Source organism: Scatophagus argus, chromosome 11 (genome assembly GCF_020382885.2).
Source record: "Scatophagus argus isolate fScaArg1 chromosome 11, fScaArg1.pri, whole genome shotgun sequence".
Classification (NCBI taxonomy): Eukaryota; Metazoa; Chordata; class Actinopteri; family Scatophagidae; genus Scatophagus; species Scatophagus argus.
The window spans coordinates 3,631,931-3,653,891 of record NC_058503.1 but is presented as its reverse complement, the minus strand read 5'-3'; the positions used below and the strand labels follow the sequence as shown (position 1 = coordinate 3,653,891).

Genomic DNA, 21,961 nt, shown 5'->3' with positions numbered 1-21,961 from the left:
GTTTTGGCAGTCACAATTAAGGCCTGTGCTGTTTGTTTTCCTGTTCATGTGAAGTTATCAGTTTGAGTGAGCACGAGATTTTAAATCATAGTTACGTGAAGGCATGGAGAGAAACTGGTCTCACAAATAAATATCACCTGATCTACAAATGAAATGAGCACATTTAAACCAAATACACTTACTTATTTTACAGCATCTATAGTTGGCAAATGAGAACTGATCAATTTTCCACCTGCAGCTAAACACAGCATGTATTTGTGGATCAGGAGAATGAGAAAGTGTCTCAAACTCCATGTGTCAATTTAATGTGATCAGGGAATCCAGGCACACACATTTAAAAATGTGTAAATAAATACAACAGAATGATAACATTTTTTTAGACATTTACACACACAGGAAGAGGAGAAAGAGGCTTAATCTTCACACAACTTTACTTGTAACTTGAAACATATATTTTAGGTTAATTATTGGCTAGAGCTTGCTCTGGTTGGTCGCAGGGTGCTGTACACTCTGCTCCTCAGGGGGAGGTTAAATACAAGAAAAGTTTGACTACATTATATTGAATATGATTGCATGAGGCAAATAAAGTTTTTGCTTCAACAGAAATAAACCTTGGACTTAACTGTGTAGTCCTTGAAATGTTTTAAGTTTTAAATGATTCAGTGTCCTTTCTCTCATGTTGATGAAACAAACATGAGCATTCTGTAACCAGCTGCATATCCTTTGTGCCAGCATGTGTTGATGATTGATCATTAGATATTAGGTTTTGGACCTGAATTTATGTTGGAACAATTTTTAAATACAGACTCAGCACTGTGCTCTCTAGTTCTCTCCCATCTCTATAATTCTGTCATATAACACACTGTTGTTGCACTACACACTCTGTGCTTTATGGACTTTGTCTCTCTATATTAGTCATATATATAGTTGTATGTAGATACCCTGTCTGTGAATAATGCACATACTTATACTGTATATTGTATGTGCACTTTGTCTATATTGCATATTGTCTATTTATTGTCTGTATAACTCAAGTGACACCATCTGCTGGAAACAAATCCCTTTTGTGTGGTGATTCATTTGGCCAATAAAACTTGATTCTGATTTTGCTTCTGCTTCTGATTCAACTCAGGTTGTACACAGACTCCTTTTCCTATCTTCAAAGTTGTGATGCTTTTAATGTCAACAAATTTTTACAAGCTTGTCTAATCTTTGACAATTTAAGACCGTAAATGACTGGATTTTGAAGAGGCTGAATGATCACCACATACATAGACAAGAAAACACACAGTGGATAGGGGACAGAGAACATGTCAAATCTCTGAGTGATCAAGCTATAAAAACAGGCAAAGACAAAGCTAATGAGTGAAATAAAATGTGGAGTACAGGTGTCAAAAGCTTTACTTTTGGTCTCTTTGGAAGCTTTGGAACACACTGCCAAAATCTTCACATAAGTGAATGATATATAACTGACAGGAGCTGCAACAGTGAAAATAAGGCCAAAAACCAGATCGTGAATAAGTGACACCGTCCTGTCTGATGAACAAGAAAGTTCAACTACGAGGTGGTGTGCACAAAAGACCTTGTTGATAACAGCTCGACAGCGCTTTAAATTAATAGTGAATGACAGTAAAACTCCAACTTCTACAAAAGAAACTGTCCAAATAACAAGAATGACCTTCTGTACTATTCTTTTGGTTATTATGACATTGTAATGTAAAGGCTTACAAATACATATATACCTGTCATATGCCATTATTGTTAACGTTCCAAATTCAATAGCGACATATGTATGAATGTTGAATATTTGAATGAAGCAGAAAAATGCAGAGATTTCATGTGTCTCTGACAAGATTTGTACCATCAAGCATGGCAACAAAGATGTGCTGCCATATATTTCATTAACAAACAAATTGCACAAGAATAGATACATGGGCTCATGCAGATTTCTATCCAGAGTAATGATGACAATAAGAAGAATGTTGGCAAAAATAACAGATAAATAAAATAACATTGCCACAGTGAAACATAGGTACTTTAAGTGTCCCAAGTTAACATACATAGCCAACACAAATGACATAATCTGTGTTGAGTTTTCCATGATCCCAGTAGTAAGACACAAGTATACATTTGATAATTTGTCTTCTGAGGATGTGTGATTTCAAATGATGAAAAGCAAAGCAATGTTAAAATTAAAAATTGTGTTAGTGTCGGAGTCGGTGGAGAAAATTACTACAACAGTTATTTAAGCACCATTTTTAGTTATAAACTACAACCTTAAACAGGTTAAGGAGCTTGGACAATTGATGAATCAAAGTTTATAATGCAGTTATATACAAAACCTTGGTTATTTTACTAACAAACATGATCCTTTTAGGAGACATTATTCCATACCAAAACAAGTAAAGAGAACCTGCAATTGGAAACAAAAGACAGGATAAGATAAATGAATGTTTGTGAGTGCCAGTTCCAAAGAACTATATGTTTTTGCAATATATAATTTTGATTTTTGATATACCATTTTGCCATATCAGTCATATCCCAGTCATATCACAGATAGAATTCACCAAGTATATAACCTAAGACTGCTATAACCTGCTATAACCTCCCCTCCCTTCTGAGACAAACAGAAGCAGCTGCTGAAACTTTATAATGATGTTCTGGGAGGCAAACAAACACGACAAGCAGAAAATGACCAATCAAAACCGAACCATTTTTTTGCTTGTCTTGAATGCAGCCACGTATGAATGTAGAGAGTACCAAAGGTAGGATGAAGTCATACTGTCAGCTGCGTCTCAATGTGAGGTTTGCATTCCTCAAAGGCCTGTTGAAGTCTGAATATGCTACAAAGACATGGACGAATTGTCCCATTTCAAAGGGTCCTTCCTATCCTAGCGGTATTCAGTTAGCTGCTATCTGCAGCCTCTTCACGAGATGCCACTAAATCTTACACACTGGACATTTAATAAACACACTATTGCTGAAATTTGCTTTGCTGCTGCTGCTATCATGGCCAATTTCCTCTGCCTTAGAACTGCAAGGGTCAAAGGTCAGGACAGGGTGCCATCCTAAATGCCACTAACAATGAGGCAATAAGAAATTAGGTTCTTTATTCTACTTGAGAAATTATTTTGAAATAGATTGAATAAATTAAGAAACTGTTAAATGAATTATTTGATTTACAGTGGTGTTTACATCTCAAATTGTCCATCAGTTGGATTTGCAGGGCCAAGTCAGTGAGATTCAAGGATTCAAGGAGTTTTATTTTTCATTAGAGCTATGTTCCTCCAGGGTGCTACATGGTGCTACACACAAGACTACACATGAGCAGAATAAAATAAAAATGCAAAAACTATAAAAATAAAGAATAAAAACAGAAATATAGAATGAAAAATATATACAAAAAATATGGACAGATATGGGCGGCACGGTGGTGCAGTGGTTAGCACTGTCGCCTCATAGCAAGAGGGTCCCAGGTTCGAATCCCGGTCTGGGCCCTTCTATGTGGAGTTTGCATGTTCTCCCTGTGCCTGCGTGGGTTTTCTCCGGGTTCTCCGGAGTGTGAGAGTGTGTGGTTGTCTGTCTTTGTGTGTTGGCCCTGTGATTGACTGGCGACCAGTCCAGGGTGAACCCCGCCTCTCGCCCGTAGTCAGCTGGGATAGGCTCCAGCTCCCCCGCGACCCTGACGGATAAGCGGTATAGAAAATGGATGGATGGATGGATGGACAGATATCCACAGTAAGCACAAGACAGTGCAATACAGTAAGACATTAGTCTCACATTATTTTGAGTGTGTATGTGTGTGTTTGTGTGGAGTGCATGTGTATGTTTATGTATGTGTATGACTGTATCAGTCCACCTACATCACATGGTGATGTAACTACATCGCACAGTGATGTAAATGTCTGTGATGATGGATGGGACAGGGTCATGTTGGAGCAGGGACATGCACAACAGTCTGAGGTCTCCATTGTCTTTTTCCGGGTTTTCAGTAGGAGACTGGTCTGAACTGCAGGCCAAACTCACACCCATACTGTTTTTTACTATGAAAGCCCTGCTGTGTGTGTGTGTAGGTCATTGCAGCCACGGCAACAGAAACACAAAGTACTGACTCTAGACTACCTAGCAACAGTGATTAAACACACACACACACACACACACAGAGAGAGAGAGAGAGAGGGCAGTCATTGTAGGACAGGCAGCAGGTATGTTTAACATTTTGTCTTTTAATGCTTATTTCTGCTGTGAAACATGATACAAATCAAGAAGATGTGACAAAGAGCTGATTAAATGAATATACCGATATACAAACTAGAAATATCTCTTTCATATTTGACTGTCTTTTCAGGCAGTTTTTTTTTTCAGATATATATTTAGGGCTCTAATTCATGACCTCACTGTTGGCTATTGAAAATGTTTGAATTGAGGAAATTAAGTTTATTGTTTTGTAGTTAATTAACTCATTAACTCTGAATGAGAACTACAAAGCTTGATGATTTATGGCTTGGTTTATGAGTTTATGAACTGTGCTGTACTGTGATTTTTAACACTTGCATTGGTGCCAAAAGCTTTTTATTTATTTTTATTGGTTTTAAACTTTATTTACACCCAGCACCCCATTAAAGGTTTTTCCTTATCATAGTCCCAGTACATTCATACATATCTATATAATAACTTAATTAAGTTTTAATCTCCTCCATTTCGGCGTCCTCCAGGACAAATTGTTATCATGAAGGATTTGTCTCTGTCATTGCTGAGTCGAGGTTGTGGACGATTCATCTCATCCAGCACAAACACAGGGAGACATAATGAACGGCTGGATGTCTGCTTCACTCCACAGGTTCTCACTCACTCACAAAGGCTGCAAAAGTCCAGTTTCTAGAGTTGGAATTTATATTAGTATTACATATTGGGGATGAAATACAGTATACTTAGGCTGCATTTTTTGTCAGACTGTTTGTTGCTGGTTTGCTGTTTTAGGTGGGGAATGTAAATGAAGTAAATCAGTTCTATAAATAAATGAATCTAGACATCATTAATTAGTCATTTCATTCAGCATATAATCAGCAATTCTACTTCATCGACTGACCAATAGGATTACTACATCTGGAGGTCCCAGGACTGTCTCTTACAACTGTCCAAAAGAGGTCTTCTGCTTGTGGAGGCAGAGTCCACCCTTCCAAAGACTTACAGCACTCGTAGGGGGCCACTTCTCCTGTACTCCCAGGTAACTCTGTGTCTGTGTGTGTGTGTGCAAGTAAAACTATGGCCATAAAATAATATGAGAAAAAAAATCTCCAGGCATAATTGATAACAGACACAGCTCCTGGACATCTACTGAAATACTCTTTGACAAGCCAAGAAATCTATTTTCACAATGATTTGTTTCCCACCTTCTTCTGTCTGCAGGACTTGGTTAATATGGAAACCAGTTGTCAGTCAGAGACCACAGGAAGGAAGAAGCGAATTGTTCGGCAGTACACTCAACAAATGGAACAGCAGCTGAGCACCTTGAAGGAATTGACGGCAGCCATTTTGAGCTACAGCAACAATCGGGTATTAGACCAAGAATAAAATTGTATATATGCAAGTTCTCACAAAAAGTTCAACTAAAACATGGATTAAATGCAATGTGATAACGCTCTCTTTTTGACAAAGTAATGAAAACAATACAAACCCAATATATTTTAAGTTTTACCTCACCATCCTCATTTATTTTTGTAAAAATATGTTCTGATTTTGATGCCAGTAACATGTTTTCAAAAAGGGTTTATTACTTAGTTTATTACATTAAATATCTTGTCTTTGTAATGATGTTCAGTTGAATGTCAGAAATGATTTCCAAATCATTACATTCAATTTTTATTTACGTGTCAGTCCCAGTCCCGTTTTTTGGAATCTTTTTTGGAATATGAAGCTCCATTACATTTATGTCACATGCTATTTTTTTATATTGACACTCAATTAAATTACTTTATATATGAAAGGAGTTGCTCTCAGAATTTTTAACAAACTAACTTTTATTAATAATTACCTAACTCTTCCATCCTTTGCTAGCAGTACATTATTGGTCTAATGTTTGTCGCCCCTCCAGTTTACCTCCTACAGACTCGGTCCATCCTTCATTCCTCCTCTTCGTCCTGCTCCTGCTCCAGACCTTCATCGCCCCAGTCCTGCATCCATTCACACTACACAAGACCAGCCCAGCCCAGAGCTACTTGTACAGCTGAACCGTCATTGGCTTTCTGCAGAGAGAAAAACTGAACAGCCGCAGAGTCAGCCTGAAGGCAATGTGTTGATACAGACTGATCTAGGTCTGTTTAATAGTCCAAAACAAATTAAAAGTTATGGTACAATATAGTAACAGCATAGTACACTGTTACTGTACATATATTTCAAGGAAAATAGAACAAATTTGATGTGAAAACAACCTAATATGGAGCCTGAGAAATAGAGAATTTCTTCAGTGTAAATCTACAACCTTTGGGAGTCACAAGGAAATTGGAATCATGCAACCAAGTCAGCTCTATATGGTTAGATCCTAAAATGAAACTTCCCTGCAGGTAAAGACAAAGAGCAGGGAGACAGGAAGAGATTGAGGCTGGATCTATTCCTCCAGATGCCCCGTACGTCCAGGTCTCCAACTCCACAGACTGAGCCTCAACCCTGGGCACACTACATAGCAGTGACCCCAGAAGAAGAAGCTCAGGTGACATGCTTTCATTGTAATGAACACGGCCCTGCCTCTGATGATGTTATCCAGATTTTTCATTTTCTACCCTCTGTAGAGATAAAAGAGTCATTCTAAATTAATGGAAAGATATGGTCCTTTATCCTTTGAAATGAAACTGAATTACTGTAATGATAGTGTCTTGGATGCGGTTTGATTCATTGTCCAAATGTCTTTCCAACTCCAGGTGTACTCGGACATGAGTCTGGAGCGTACTGAAAGCTCACAGCATACTGAAATAAACCACAATAGTATGAGAGGGGAGCTTGACCATTCAAAAACAACCAGTGCCAACGGTGCACCAGATGACCAAGGCTGCTCTATTCATGACACTGAGACGACCAGTGACAAAGGCACCTATGAAAGAACAATGAGTGTGAACAAACATTTGAGGACAGGTCTGTGTGTGTGTGTGTGTGTGTGTGTGTGTGTGTGTGTGGTCTGTTGAAATAAACAAAATTGATGGCCTGAATTAAAGTTGTACATGTGTAATGAATGTAAGCAAACGCAATGTCCTCAAGTGCAAGCTGTTTTCATGTACTCATCTTGTATATCAATTGAAAAACTGTAATTTCCTGATTGCTCTTTAGTCAAACTCTGTGGAGCAGAATGGCAATCAAACACAGAACCTGGAACAAATACCACCTCAGATACAGTCCATTGTAAAAGTAGTACTAGTAGTAGACATACTGAAGCAGTAGTAGCAGCAGTAAAGCAATTCAACCAAACCAGCGCCTTGTGTGTAGTATATGTTGGTGATCCTGATCTCTGATTGCTTTCCCAACACACAGGCCTCCTTCCTCCTCTGACAGTAGCACATTCACGCAGCCATGGACTTTGCTTGGAGAACACAGACAGGGTAAGAGCATTTTCCTTCATGTGGTGTTACATTTTCTGAGAGCAAAAGTGCAGACATGCAACTGTTGAATGTTTCAGCCAAGATGGGAGGGTCCAAGCAGCGATGAACACCAAGTGCAGCACCTACCTCCTATAGCGGAGAGACGTGCTGCTGTTGTTCCCGACAGTACGATCCAGACTCCGACCCAGAGGGATTCCCAACCAAAGGCTGAAAGAGTTGGTTTTCAGTCCCAGGAAAATCTGAATCGACTCCATCAGCAGCAGCTGTTTCTTCCTCTGCTGTTTCCTGGGAAGGAGGGTAACAAAAGTGTTTTAGATCACTCACTTTTAGGATTGCTCTGTAAGCAATTCCACTGTATGTTCTTATAAAATTCTTACTATTCTTCTCTCATGGTTTTTGTCTTTCAACTACTTCTGTATTTTTGAATATAGAAACTTCCAAATACAACCAAATATACGGTTCAGTTACTTTCTGGCTATTTCTTTCCCATTCAGTGACTTGACTTGACATTTCCGTCACACCGTTGCTGTGTACTGTTTCCACACTGAATGCAGCAGTTTTAATCAGAACTCATTCAGCAGTTAATTTCATTTGGTGGGTTCAAGCTGAGTCCACGCACACACACATCCTTTCAACTTTTCTGTGTTCCTGACGTTTTACAAAAAGCAATGTAGTGGGAATCATATTTGAGTGAGTTGTTAATAGCTAGTGATTTTCCCTCTGAACATGTCTCATGTGTGTCTTGTGTTTCCATGTTTCATGTTCAAGGTTTTTGTCATGTCCTGTTTTATTTTGAAAGCATCATTTCCCCTGTGTGTCTCTGTTTCTTGTAGCTTTGCTTTTGGGTATCCTGATTGCTTTCTCCCTCCTAATGTGTGTCACCTGTGTCTCATTGTCTTGTCTATTTAGTCCTGTTTTTCATGCCAGGCTCTTTGTTCTGTCTTGCCTTGCCTTGCCATGCCAGGAGTTTTTGCCACAGTTTTTCTTTGATCCCCTGCCACAGTGAGTGTGAGCTTTTTTTGAGTTTTTGCCTTAAATAGTGAAAGACCATTGTTCAGACCTCTGCCTCGCCTGCCTATTTTTTGACTCTGCATTGGGGTTCAGCTCTTTCTGCATCAGTGACGCCGTACCTTTTTTGACAAAAACAGATTTGTTTTTTTTCTTCTTTTCACTACGCTGATACTTCAGCATTATTAAATTAATTATATAATATGACAATTGAAGAATGAGGCTCAGCTACAGCCTTTCCTTAGCCACCAGCAAGGCTTTTCACTCCCACCACAATTTCTTTAGAAATTGCGATGTATAGTTGCTATATAGTGCACTACTTTTATTTTTCAATATGATCATTTGAGTATCCAAATTCTGAATATGTAAATTTATTAACAATAATTACTACTAATAATAACAAAACAAAAAGTGCTATCCAGGGCATCTACACTGCACCTTGCATTTTTTATATATATGAAAATTACAGTTGAAAAAAGAATGAAAAATTATGATAATGAGTAAATGTCCTAAATCTCAAATTCCTGCCCACTACTGAATAAACCATTGTAGTGGATGAGTGAGCAATGAAGTTGTCTCTGTAAGAGTTGGTGTGTTTTGTGCACGTTGTTTCACTGTAGTAACATTTAAATACACACTTTGTCTCCATACTTTTCAATACATCCGATATTTAAATTGATGTCTTCAACAAACTGTCATTGCAGAGATGCTCTGTTATTTCTTCTCTCTCCATCTTTCAGAAGAGACAAATGGGAAGCAAAGAGGAGGAGGAGGGGGAGTCAAAACAGAGAGACAATATTTTCAAAAAGAAATAGGTCGGGGAGGGAGAGGAGGGGGAGAAGGAGGAGGAAGAACGTTGTCCTCTCAGAAAGGTTCTATGATTCTGCTGGGGCCAGAAGAAGGTAAAGCACACACAAGCTGGAATTTATATGTGAAAATTTAAATTCAGTCTTACAGCTGGATCTATAAGAGATCTCATTACTCAGCCTCTGAAGTTTTGTTATACATTGAATGTAAATGCATTTCTGCCTATCAAACATGTACAACTTAACAGCGACATGACAAAACTAGACCTTCCTTTATCTATTAACTCTATAGTTACCCCCAATACTCATCGATGTAATTCCAGTGACAAACCATGACATTCCAATACAATACAATATACAGGTCCTTACGTGTCCTTTTTGTTTGTTTTGATAAAGTACTGTCTTACAATCTTTCTCCTTTGGAAAGCACACGATATTGAGACAATCCTGCAAAGGTTCATCTCACTAACTTCTCTTATGCTGTATTGTCTACTTCAGAGCCTCCACCTCCAGCAGGACTGCTGGGTTGTGTTGCAGGATGTAAGGGCCCAGGTAAGCAGAGCTCTTTGGCTTTTCTACACAATCGACTTCTGGATGTCCACGACCCCTGTGAGTCCAGTGATCCTAACAGAGGTGTGGTCAGGGGCGTTCTGCCCCTGGAGCTAAGAGGTATGAAAAGCTAAACCACTGTGAGAGAACATAAAATGCTGTAAACTATTTATAATGATAATAATAAACTGTAATGAAAATAATGCCAACGTGAAATGAATATCCTGGTCACCATATCTTCACCGCCTTCATGTCTTGTCAATTTTGTGAGAAATTTGGGCATAATTATGTTAATTATCACATCACATTAATGTACACCTGCATAACCAAGTGGCATTTAATATGTTGAAATGAGTTTGTGTAGTTAAAAGAGGTCAGTGAATTTGATGCTGAGGTGCACATTCAGAAGGAGCCATGCAGATTCTAATCAGGCCGTGGAACAGGGGATCAGCTCTTAACCCATGTGGAGTTGCTGAAGCTCTGTCCCCTCTGCTCTGTGTGGAATCGTGTCCTTAGGGATCCCTTTGAGGGGTACTGCAGGAGCATGGGGGTTGTTGCTAAAAGCCATTCAGTCCCTGTATAACCAAAGTGAGAGCTGCGTCTATATTCTTCACACTTTGTCAAACACTTTTTCAGCAGGTTCAGCACTCACTCAGGCGATTTGTGCCTGAGTGTTTTCTCAAATTCAAAGACCATTTCACCTTTGTGACTTATATATATCAACAAAAAGAGAAGTGGGAAGTGATGTTGTTGCACTTTCATTCATCTGTTAATGGCCAAAAGTATCTGTGCTTTAGAGTTGTTGTGTTTTGTAAGATCTACAGAATGGCAAGTCTGTTGGCTGCCTGATCCTGGGTCCCGATGGGGAGATCATACAGCTGTCATTGTGTGAAAACAGCCAGGACCCATCTCAGGGTGATGATGGTGACACAAAGGAGCAAGGTAAACTCAATGAGCCTTGATGTGAAATCTGCATACTTCATAGGAGAGTTTTGTAGATTGGAAATAGGGTCTGATTAAAGTAGCTATCAATACTGTATTTGCTCTGTCTTTCAGCTCTCCAGGTTTTGTCTCCAGAAGGAGAGGAGTTACCCTGGGTCATTGTCCTGCAACCTCAAGATAACTATACAGGTCATACACACACGCCTTAAACACCGTGGAGAAATGTTAAAGGTTAACTTAATTAAAACTCTGTGCATGTGTGTTAAGAGGAGATTTCTCTGCCTGAATAGTAAGAAACACAATTAAACTCAGTTTCCTTAATTTAAAAAGTCAGTCCAATGAAATAAAATAAGTGGTTCTCACATGTGGATGATCTGAAGATGTGGTTCTCAAACCACAAGGTCCTCACTCTGAGCAGCACAAGTCATGTACAGGCAGTCTCCACAGGGGGAAAACTGGAGTGAAATAGTTCTTAATTTGAATGAATTTGGAGTTTAAATATGTAATCTAAAGTCATCATATATTATATTATTATATTTTGCCTATAATTAACATTTTATAGTTAAAATGTCATGCAACAGTATTTTGTTACAGCTCTCAATGGTCTCACAATGCCACTTCTGCCTGCTCCTGGAAGGTTTTTATTTATTTATTTTTGTGTGCTTTGTTTTAAAAGGTGTATGTTTTTTTTTGTTTTGTTTTAGCATTCAACATCAAGTCATTTTATTCCCTTTGTTTTTGTCAGTATGGTGCTGCTCTGATAATACATGATTGACAGTTGTTATATTAATATGTAGTTGGTCAGAGTTGTGATGAAACTTTAAGCTCAAAGTGATGACAGCATGTTTCAGTTCCCCAGAATTACACTTTTTATCTACACTTTTATTAAATCCCTTTTGTTAAATCACTTCAAAGCTCTCTTTACAAACTGTATATTATGAGTCTGGACAGACATAGATGTAAACAGCAACTTGGCTGGGTGGGGGAGGCCTGCATCCATGATACCTTAATTCTGGTTTATGAATTACATCTTGTCGTAAATTCACCAAGTTAGTTAGCTGCTCAAACAATTGCTTGTTCATTGTGTGTTGTGTGCAGAGGGAGGGGTGGAGCTAAACACAGGAGCTCCTATGGGTGATATCCAGCACCACCAGACTAAACACAAGGTGAAATAATGTTTCTTGAATGAGCTTTTGAAAGCATGTGTTTGCCAAGCTTGGCTGAAAGAGTGAAAGCAATGAGAAACTCATTCAACTTCAAAAATATGAAATATGAATATGAAAATATGCAAGTGTAAATGTGTAAAAATAAGAAGATGCCATATTACATATTACAGTTACAAAATGGCCATGAGCATATCAGAATGATTTGTTGTATATTGTTGTAAATATAACATGTGATTTTAGTATAGAGCATCCTTTGTGTCAATGAAATATTTCTCACGATTTGTTGAATTTTTCAATGATGGTCTCCAAACAGCTCTTAGACCTTAACAGGCTGACAGAGACATGCTCACCTAGCCACCTCACACAGCCAGGTAACCCCATGCTGCTTGTTTGATCAGAATTTGAAGTTGAATGAATTTTATCTAAACTTTCTGTTTAACTTTCCAGTGGCTGTGACTAAGAAAAGAACAAAGAGTACAGACGCAGTGGTGAAAACATGGAAGACACCCAAACTGGATTCTATAAACAGGATGTCTCCACTGAGGGAACAGGTTGGGAAGGAAGAGTCAAACACTGAGGCACAGGATGAAGAGGAAGAGCTGAGCAGTATAGCAAAGACTCACCATTTGTCTGGATCCCATCAGCCAGGGTTGGTGTGATTCACTTTTAACTATGATATCTTTATGTTAGCTGCATATGTGTAAATGTATGAATTTGGCAGATTTCCACAAATACCAACAAGGTTCTTTCAAGATATTCTTGACTCTAAAATTTCAAACTAATAGAGTTTTGTTGGAGATTTTTAAAATCACAGGGCTTGCTTGAGCACAAAATATAGAAACAAAAATTGAGTTCTACAAGTTTCTGCTGTCTTCTCCAGTTTCCGATATCAAAGTCTATCTTCATTTATTTTATTATTATTTATTTATCTCTGTTTACAGTGATGCTACAAACATATGACGACCCACTGCTGTAGACTGAACCAGCCAATAGTCTGTGAAGTAGTTAAATTGAAATCAGTATCTACAGCAGTGGTTCCCAAACTTTTCCTGCACGGCTCCAATTTTGTAGATCAGAATGTTGTCAAAGATTGTAATTCATTCATTGAAGCCCAGTGCGACATATGGCTCATCATATTTTCTTGCCTTTGCCCTGGTTGTGCTTTGAGCTGGTGAAGACTCATCCTTTGCTGTACTTATAGCTGGGAGCCCTCACACAAACTTGTCCATGTTATGCTAGCAGTGCTCAAGCATCCACGAGGATGCATTAGGTGTGGTTTCATAATGTTGCAGGGGGTCCCAAACATCGCCCAAAGACACCAACTCTCTTACACAACTGACTGACCTGACTGACCACATGTCATTGTTTGAATGAAACACTCACACCTGAATGCAGGGTTTGATTCCCATCCATAGTTAGGTTAAGGCAACAAAAGGACTTAAGATTAGCATGAGGCAAATGATATTTTTGATTCATGAAACACAATATTGCAACATTAACTTCTAGCATTCACTCAAAGATTATAATTTTGGTTATATGTTATTAAAAAACTGGATGAAATACTGATGACATTTAACCTTTAGGGCTTGTGTACATGTACATTAGTATTCCATCTTTAACCTGTGTTGATTGTCTCAAATAAAAAAATATTGCTACTCCATTGAACTACAATATGTAGATGCCATTGTGCAGCTTTAATTCTGGTTTGTGTACATGGAACATACCTTTCTATGTGGATCAATCCTCACTTTAAAAATGGTTGTCATGCACCATTATACTAAATGGCTCCTCTTTGAAATGAACGTGCTCAGAGGAATCCTTCACATTTAAGACGACGCAGAGCAACAGGATCCCACAGCTGATGGTCTGCTGATAGAGAAAAACGTTTGGTGCTAAATGACATGTAAAACATTTGGACTTTATCTGTTGTGTCCAGAGTGAAGCTGCAGTTTAAAGATGATGTATCATGCAGTGATCAGACCATCAACTCAAACGAAGCAACAACAGAGGACTCTGTGGACACAACGAGCAGTGCTAAGAGGAAAGAAGCGGAGGAATCTACAGTAACCCAAGGGTGAACTCAGAATATTTACAAATTGTTATGAGGTTAAAGATTACAGACACTTTGGGCGTAAGTCCACTCATTTCACAAAGTAACAAGCTGTATATACTCACACTCCATTTATTTAGGAAGAAAAGGGATATGAAAACAGTGATAAGTGCAGAGTCAGATGAACAGAAGGTAAGGATGAGGAAGAGAGGAAAATGGCAGAGACAAAAGACAGGAAATGATGTTCAATCAACCAGGAGCCAGAAAAAAGACGAGAGGGCTAACACAGAAACTGCAGAGACTCAGGACCTTTCTGCTCTCCCTCCTCTGGTGAGTATTGATTGATTTACATTTATACTGTATACTAATGTGAGCATTTAAGATCTTTTTTTTTTTTTTTTACATTTTTCTAGTATATCCTCAACAAAATAGGAACTTCTGTATCTATCCAAAGCTATGCATAAAATGAGGCGCTATTCAGGTTACTTGTCTGTCATTCAGAAAAAGAAGGCGACAGGCAGAAAGGAAGCGAGAGGACACGTGAAGATGAATGAGGACAAAGAAGAGCGAGGAGAAGTGACGAGGCAGAGGGAAGAGTCAGCAGGGACGAGGAGAGGAAGACTGAAACAACAAGAGTTAGCTGATGGTAAGACACTGCACACATTCCAGCGAAAAAAGGTATGAAGCATCAAAGACACTGTAGGAGAAAAATGTTTATCGCCATCACTATTTGTGTATTTTTCATTACGCAAATCAAATCTGCTGTTTTTTTTTACACAAATAAACCTTAAACCCTGACTGAGAGATTTGTAGTATGACACTTTCCAATTAGAGCAGCTCTAGAACAAACCTTGTCCTTTCTTTTACAATCCTTTCCTGTCTTTTTCATTTAACTGGTTTTTCCTTTGCTTTGCTTTTCTCACAGGAAGCCATGAAAAAGAAGAGGTTGAGATTAATCAAGAAATGGAAGAGGAGCCTCACCTGATATCCTCCAAAGGGCCCTCTGCAACACAGACACACAGTAACAAAACAGAAACAAATGCAGAAGAAGACACCGGCACAGACCATCTTTCCACTTACGCCGGCACACACAGCAGCATCCGATCGATGAGCTCGCTCAGGTCCACTGCTTCTGCATCCCCGGTCAATCACAGGAGCCTGAGGAGGTCTACCGCCTCTTCCCGTGAAGGGGCGGTACCAGCCAGCACGATGGGACTCCAATCATCACATGGCCGAATTTCGTCATGTTCAACTGTCATGATAACGGAGGAACAGCTGATGCTGAACCCAGTAAAGCCAGAGGTTGGAAGGAAGCACACACACAGAACACACAGTACTTTTTCATCTGATTTATATGTCTGAAAACTTTCTGATGCAGTTATTGCTCATATTATAGAGGATATACTGTATACAGTGTATTGGTATGTGTGTGTTTTAGTCCTCCAAGCCCAGAAAGAATAAGGAGGAGGAAGAGGCTGCAGCTGTGCATCTGGCCCAGCGAGCAGAGAGACGAAGGCAGGAGGTGGAGAGGAAGAGGAGGGAACGGGAGGAAGAGGAGAAAAAGCAACGTGAGAGAGAGCAGACAGAAGAGGGGATGAAGAATGAGCTGGAAGAAGCAAGGAGGAAGAGAGCTGAGGAGTTCAGGTTCTGTTGATCTTTGACGACACAACATTTTAAGTATGAATGGAACAGGTTTTGCTTGCTGTGAAGATCATCATCATTCCCAATGTGTTATCAGTGTTAATTAAGCATTTTTGGATTGCACTGGGAAGAAATCCACAGACTTTTCTGTGTAAAAATACAGTCCAAGGATGACATCACCAGTGTGAGTTCATCAAATCAAGTGGGTATCTTCCAGAATAAGTCTTGTTGGAGTTCTGCATAGAGGGCCGATGTCATCTTTACTGTGCAGTGTTGTGGTGGTGTAGGGCAGAGGAAGCTGGTCAGCATTGTGTCATATTGTGTCACACTGTGTCTGCTTTGCTGGTCAGAGGACCACCGGGTTAGCAAAGACAAAGGCAAAAGAGCAACGGAGAGCTGTGGTTTAAATGATGTGGTGGGGGTTAGACAGTTACAGGCAGTGATTAGAGATGAAGTTTTACTGTTACTGTACATATGGGTTATATTATAGAGTAAAAGTTCAGTCAATAAATTAGCAAATTCATTAGTGCCTCTGTACAATAATTACCAGGTTACAGTGGCACTAGCTGACTCAGTTTCAAACCCAATTTGCACCAAACCAAAAATATTGAACCTTTATTCTTCTGATACTCTCCATAAAGTGATATAACAAAATAGTCCAAGACAACAATTTAAGATAAATAATCAAATGGGAAATTTGCTGATCTAAGACCACTGGTGTTGACTGATCAGGAAGAGGCGCTGCAGCACCCAGAATTCAATTTAACAGTTTCAAATGCACTTCCACTTCATTAATGTGCTAACTCCATTTCAAGGCTGAAGAAGCTGGCGGAGGAGGAGGAGAGAAGGAAACGTGAAGAAGAGGAGCAAGAGCGAGCAAGACGGGAACAGGCACAAAGAGAAAGAGAGAGGAGGAGGCAGGAGGAGAGGAGGCGGCAGATGGAGCGACTCCAGAGGATGAGAGAGGAGGAAGAACAAAGGAGGAAAGGTGAGAATGAAAAGGTGAAAAAAAACAGAGGAAAAATAAAACATAATAATAATAAATGAAGAGTTGTATTGTAATGGACTAAAAAGGAATGCACAACATCTGGCAGAAATGTATATAACTGGCTATTTATCGGCTATGTGATCATTATAGCGAATTGTAAATGTGATGGATTCTGACACGTTTCGATATCAACACAAATGACTGTTAGCTCAAAACAGCTGCTGTCCAGTCGTAGCTTATCAACTGATTTCTCCATTTGCCTAAGCAGTGTGCACACAGCTGTAGCAAGACTGATGCTCAAGTTTACAAGAGCTTTGAGTTTAGTTTTGAGTTTTTGCGTTCGATTGAATGTCCTTGAGATAATGATGACCTGGATTAATTGAGAATATTGACAAGCTTGTTTTGAGGGTTATGTATTTGTTGACTTCTTGTCCAAAAAAAAAAAAAAAAAAGAGTAAGTGTAAGCAATGGATTAATTCATTTAATGTCATCTACTGTAAGGTAAGGGCCTAAGGCAGTATTAATTCACCAAGTAAAAAGGAGAAACCTGCTTTCTTTCCCTCACTGAAAACTGCCACCTATCATTTGTGAACTGCTAAGGAGAGTGTTGCTTAGTGAAGGATCAGTTGTACTTGTAATTGGACTACATCCTTTGAATTCTTTTAAATCTTTTGCAAAGTAACTTACCATTGCAGGTGTAAAGAGTTTGAATTATTAACTTCAGTTCATGCAGACCTGTCAACCTTTAGCTTTCACCAGGCATTTAAGTTGGGAAAGTAGCTTGAAGTTTTGTCGCAGATTATTACGTGACTTGTCATAGTATTGTATTCATAATTATTAGAGCAACCAAAGCTGTAACCATGATGAGAGAAGCAGGTCATGGCAGGATGGGAAAAAGTGAGTACAAAACCATAGAAACAACGATGCCTTGGTAGAGGTGTGTGGGCGTGTATGCTCATTCGCACCCTTCAAACTGCCTCAAGATTTTGACATTAGCCAATTAGGAGCTTTAAGCAATAATGTAACTTAACTTCAAGCTAATAAAGGTGTAGATGCCAAGATAACACAAGATAATTTTTCATCTGAATAGATTAGTCCTATTCATTACACATTTCACATTACAGTTGCTTCCTTCATAGCCTATTTAAATGTCGAATAACTTGGCAGTGTGTGCAAAGCAGAGTGGTGCAAAAGCATGCAAACAAGTGTTACACTGTTGTTGGCAGGGTTGTTGTGGCACTATTTGATTATACGATTAGTAATTAAACAGTTATTAAATCCAATAGTCTTCATATTTCTTTGGTTCCCAGAATTCAGTTAGGAGACATCCAGCCGCATGTTCAGCTGGAGCCTCCATTAAAGAGATGTTAAATGATGTGGCAAATGAGAGAACCCGCTGGCTAAAGCACATGTGATTCTGTGTACACAATGTGGGCTACAAGAACAATTGCATGGAAGAGATGGCAGTACCCTCATATATCGCAGCTCATTGTCCACAAGGACATTTCACAAAGCAGTGATGCTATAACAAATGCAGAAAGATCACGGGGCATTTTAAACTGTCCTCACTCACACAGTCTCACTTGGAAGACAGGTGCCCACAAATCATCACCATCACCACATTCAGGCAAGATGGAGGGCATCCTCATGCATGATCAAAAGCACAGGCCTTCAACTGCCTGAACCGACAAGAGGAATCAACTGTCAGCAGAGAGTACAGAAATGCTGATTTTCCTCAAGAAGAATTTGCTAATGTTTTTTTACATGAGATGTTTAAAGTTCAAGATCACACAATTTGCCGTTTTCCTGCTAATTAGGTTACCCTGTTCTCAGCCCATTCTCTTCCACTTGAGTGATGCTGTTAAAGCTGTTACTGCTGTACCACCATATAGCCCTGCTTAATTTGTCCTGATCAGATCAAACAGCTGCATGTTATTGTTTTAAACTTGTATGTTGCTATTTGAATGCACTTTTATTTCAAATATTCACTTTTAAAACCTTATATAGAAGATGATGCAATTTTCCTTTGCAGTCCTGATAAATTGCTTTGGAATACATTTAAATTTAATTTTTGTATATTTTTTACTCATTCAAGAAATGCTGTGTGGTTTACTACAGCCTCATGGAACCTAATAGTACCACATAATACCGGCAACAACAATAATAATCAGTATTGTTTTCAGTTTTCAGATATTGGAAACATAACTGGGAAAAAAGTGTATCAGGTTATCTCTGACTGCATTATCATGTTAGATGGTAGTAATTTAATTTTCTGGAAATAACATATTGACCCCTCCAGCTGAACTAGAACGTCTGCGCCTGGAAGAGGAAAGGAGGCAGGAGGAGGAGCACCAGAAACTACAAGAGATGGATGAGACTGAGAGGAAAGAGTACCTCCACAGAAAGGAGCAAGAGGAGGAGGACAGGAGGAACCAAGAAGAGGAACGTAGGAGGAGAGAAGAGGAGGCTGCGCTGTGGGCTGCAGAAGAGGCCGGGCTGCTCGCCAGGTAGCTATTGCCTCATTTCTACATCATGGCGTGGCTCAGCTTGACTCGACTTGACTCGCTTTTGGTACCTGGTACCTTCCTTGATTTTGCTATTCACTGTAGATAGTACCCACTCAGTGTAGATCGGATTCGTAGCTGATTCTGATTATCATAGTGACACCATGTAAAACTGCTCTGACATCATCTTCAAAGTGACACAAAGACAGGGAAAAGGACATAGGATGATGATTTCTTTGTGTGGGTTGCAGGTGGGTTTGAAAGAAAACACATGCAGTAGTAGTAGTAGTAGTAGTAGTAGTAGTAGTAGTTTAGTATTAATGCCACTTGCTTGGATCCTCACCCGAGATGACACCACCAAAGTGCATGGTTTTGGCAAATAAAAAACCAACGAAGAATGGTTTCAAGTGAGTCAAGGCAAGTCAGGCCAAGCGGTACCATACAGTGGAAATGAGATATATGTGTGCCTGTTTTCGTACAGTGGGGCTATTAAAAATCTGTACACAGTAATATACCTTGTATCTGTCTTTCTTTACATTTATGGTGGAGGGCAGATGGTCGGTCACAAGTTAAAATGGCTAAAAAGTAAATTGTCCACTGTACAGCTTTGTCAGTCTCCTTGTGTCTCTCTCTTATTCTGTTCTCCCTACAGACAGATGGCGCTGTTACAGAAGCAGTTGGCTTTTAAAAGGGGTCTCATGTTGGAGGCTGGAGGTCTGGAGAAAACCCAGGGTATCTCCAGACCGTGGATCTACTCGTATTTCACTTTGTTACAGTTACTGGGACTAAATCCAACTAAGGCTGAGACGGTGACTCCCTGACCTCTATCCTCCATTTGAGCTGAAGGACAAGTGGGGAAAGATTTTTGTTTGATTTTAGGAGATCATAACATCAAATGGAACAAATTAAACAATGGGAGTTGAGCATCTCTACTTCCATACTTCTTCTGTTGCTAGAATATATCATTTACTTCTGTGTTTTCTTTTTCACTTTGTTTCTATGAAAGACAAAAATTTTCAATCATTTTCATCATTTTTGACTTAGCTTTGTTTATTGCTTTTTGGATTTTTGCCTACTCCCTGCTTGATTTCTTTGCCTTGGTCAGATTGACCTGAGGCCTGTACCATGAGGCCAAGATCTTTTAGTTATCTGGCTTCACTAACCCCAACAAGCTCAGTCACGCTAAGCAGCCAAGTGGAGGTGGTTACATGGATGAGTAAGCCCAGAATTTACCAATGTAGCCATGAATACATTTACATGAAAGGAGAGGTGTTTGCACCATATGACCAACCTTAGACAACATCCTAGAGCTGATCTCTGTTTATTCTGACAACCAATAAAAAAGAAGAACCTCAATGTAAATGATACTGACTTCTCTTCTAGCTCCTAGATAAATGAAATTTATCTGTAGTATATCTATATTTATATGGTGGTGAACATTCAGATACATTATTCCACCTTTGCACAAACTAGTTTAACTCTCCAAAACATGTCATTGGAGGGATTTTTGATGGCAAAGGAGTAGAGGACCCTGGGTGCAGGCAAAGTGGAGACGAGTTATACTTTAAACAAAGCATTAAATTCAGTTGGTTGAAATTTTGAAAGTTTCTCTTCAGCTATAATTTGATAGACTTTGAGCTGTGATGAGTTGTTTTTGAATTGTGTGTGTCTGTCTGTTGGAAGGATGACTTGAAACCTATTTCCCAGTGACTGTGGTTCATATTCAAACTTATTTAGATACATTAATTTCAGCAGCACTGGGCCATACACACCCACAAGCCCAGAGGTGATGCAAGCTTACTGTAATGAGTGTTGTTAGGTCCTCTACTGTGACCTCCCCAGTGTTCCACCTCTATAGTGGTGAACAGGCCTCAGGGAACAGGTCTGGTTACAGCCAGGCTCTATGTGGCCAATTAATGCATGACCCAACAACTGCTGTGTGTTGGCCTCATGGGATGCTCTGCTAAGCAAATATTTCACAGCTCTGTAACATTATCAATAAGATTCAACTCGGTTTGGTTTTATTTTACAGTCCTTTTCTTCTTATTATAACAGCATATGTGATGACTTCCACTCAGGGCATAGCTGATGTTTTTGAGAAGTTACTTGGATATGATGTGCAATTGTCACAGTAGACAGGTGGTACAGATGGTCAGTCTGCAACAACAGTCTGTAACATATTTTGGAAAAGACCAGTTTTGGGATACGAGCCAGAAGAGGGCCAATGAGTTTGTGATGCTAGTTCTGACATTTGTTCAGTAATTTCTGGACAGCTCCATAAAAATTAACATTAATCTCATTTCATTTTTATTCATACCAGCAGGCCTGGTTGATAAGTTGTAGTGTGCACCAAAACAGAAACATAAAAAAATTCAACTTCTGTAATTCATGAGTGTGTACCTAAAGGGAATGGAGAATGGAAATATGCAGAGGCTCAATTAATGAAGCACCTGACAACATACACCATAATACTTTCTCAGTATTATGCTGACACAGCAATGCCCTCTATGAGCCCACAAATCGAATATCTGACTAAAGCTGACGCACACAGAAGTCCATGTACATTGTGGCTGACATGACTTTTCGCAAACAACCCTCTGAAGAAATCCAAATAAAGACTCTCAGAAAAATCAGCATCTATGGTTGAAAACAAACAAATATTAACATTCACGTGCTCCTTGGCTGGTCTCATTTTCCCAAGTTGGAAAGTTGTTCTCC

At 39.2% G+C, this 21,961-nt stretch overlaps 2 protein-coding genes across 2 annotated transcripts; one reads left to right on the top strand and one right to left on the bottom strand.

Annotated features, from left to right (window-relative positions):
• Positions 1-1,074: 1,074 nt before the first annotated feature.
• On the bottom strand, positions 1,075-2,101 carry LOC124066674 (olfactory receptor 4P4-like). Its single transcript, XM_046403294.1, has one exon. The coding sequence runs from the start codon at positions 2,099-2,101 to the stop codon at positions 1,160-1,162; it is 942 nt and encodes a 313-aa protein (XP_046259250.1). The 3' UTR covers positions 1,075-1,159.
• Positions 2,102-4,156: 2,055 nt separating this feature from the next.
• Positions 4,157-20,792, top strand: LOC124067380 (uncharacterized protein KIAA2012). Its single transcript, XM_046404692.1, has 24 exons — positions 4,157-4,205; positions 4,716-4,840; positions 5,096-5,227; positions 5,410-5,556; positions 6,095-6,314; positions 6,564-6,709; positions 6,918-7,128; positions 7,522-7,589; positions 7,667-7,886; positions 9,338-9,499; positions 9,902-10,072; positions 10,769-10,894; positions 11,009-11,083; positions 11,993-12,060; positions 12,374-12,431; positions 12,508-12,709; positions 13,997-14,134; positions 14,251-14,440; positions 14,612-14,756; positions 15,036-15,412; positions 15,549-15,754; positions 16,567-16,739; positions 19,039-19,246; positions 19,896-20,792. Exons 2-24 carry the CDS (start codon positions 4,730-4,732, stop codon positions 20,062-20,064), a joined length of 3,723 nt encoding a protein of 1,240 aa, XP_046260648.1. The 5' UTR covers positions 4,157-4,205; positions 4,716-4,729; the 3' UTR covers positions 20,065-20,792.
• The last annotated feature ends 1,169 nt before the right edge of the window (positions 20,793-21,961 follow it).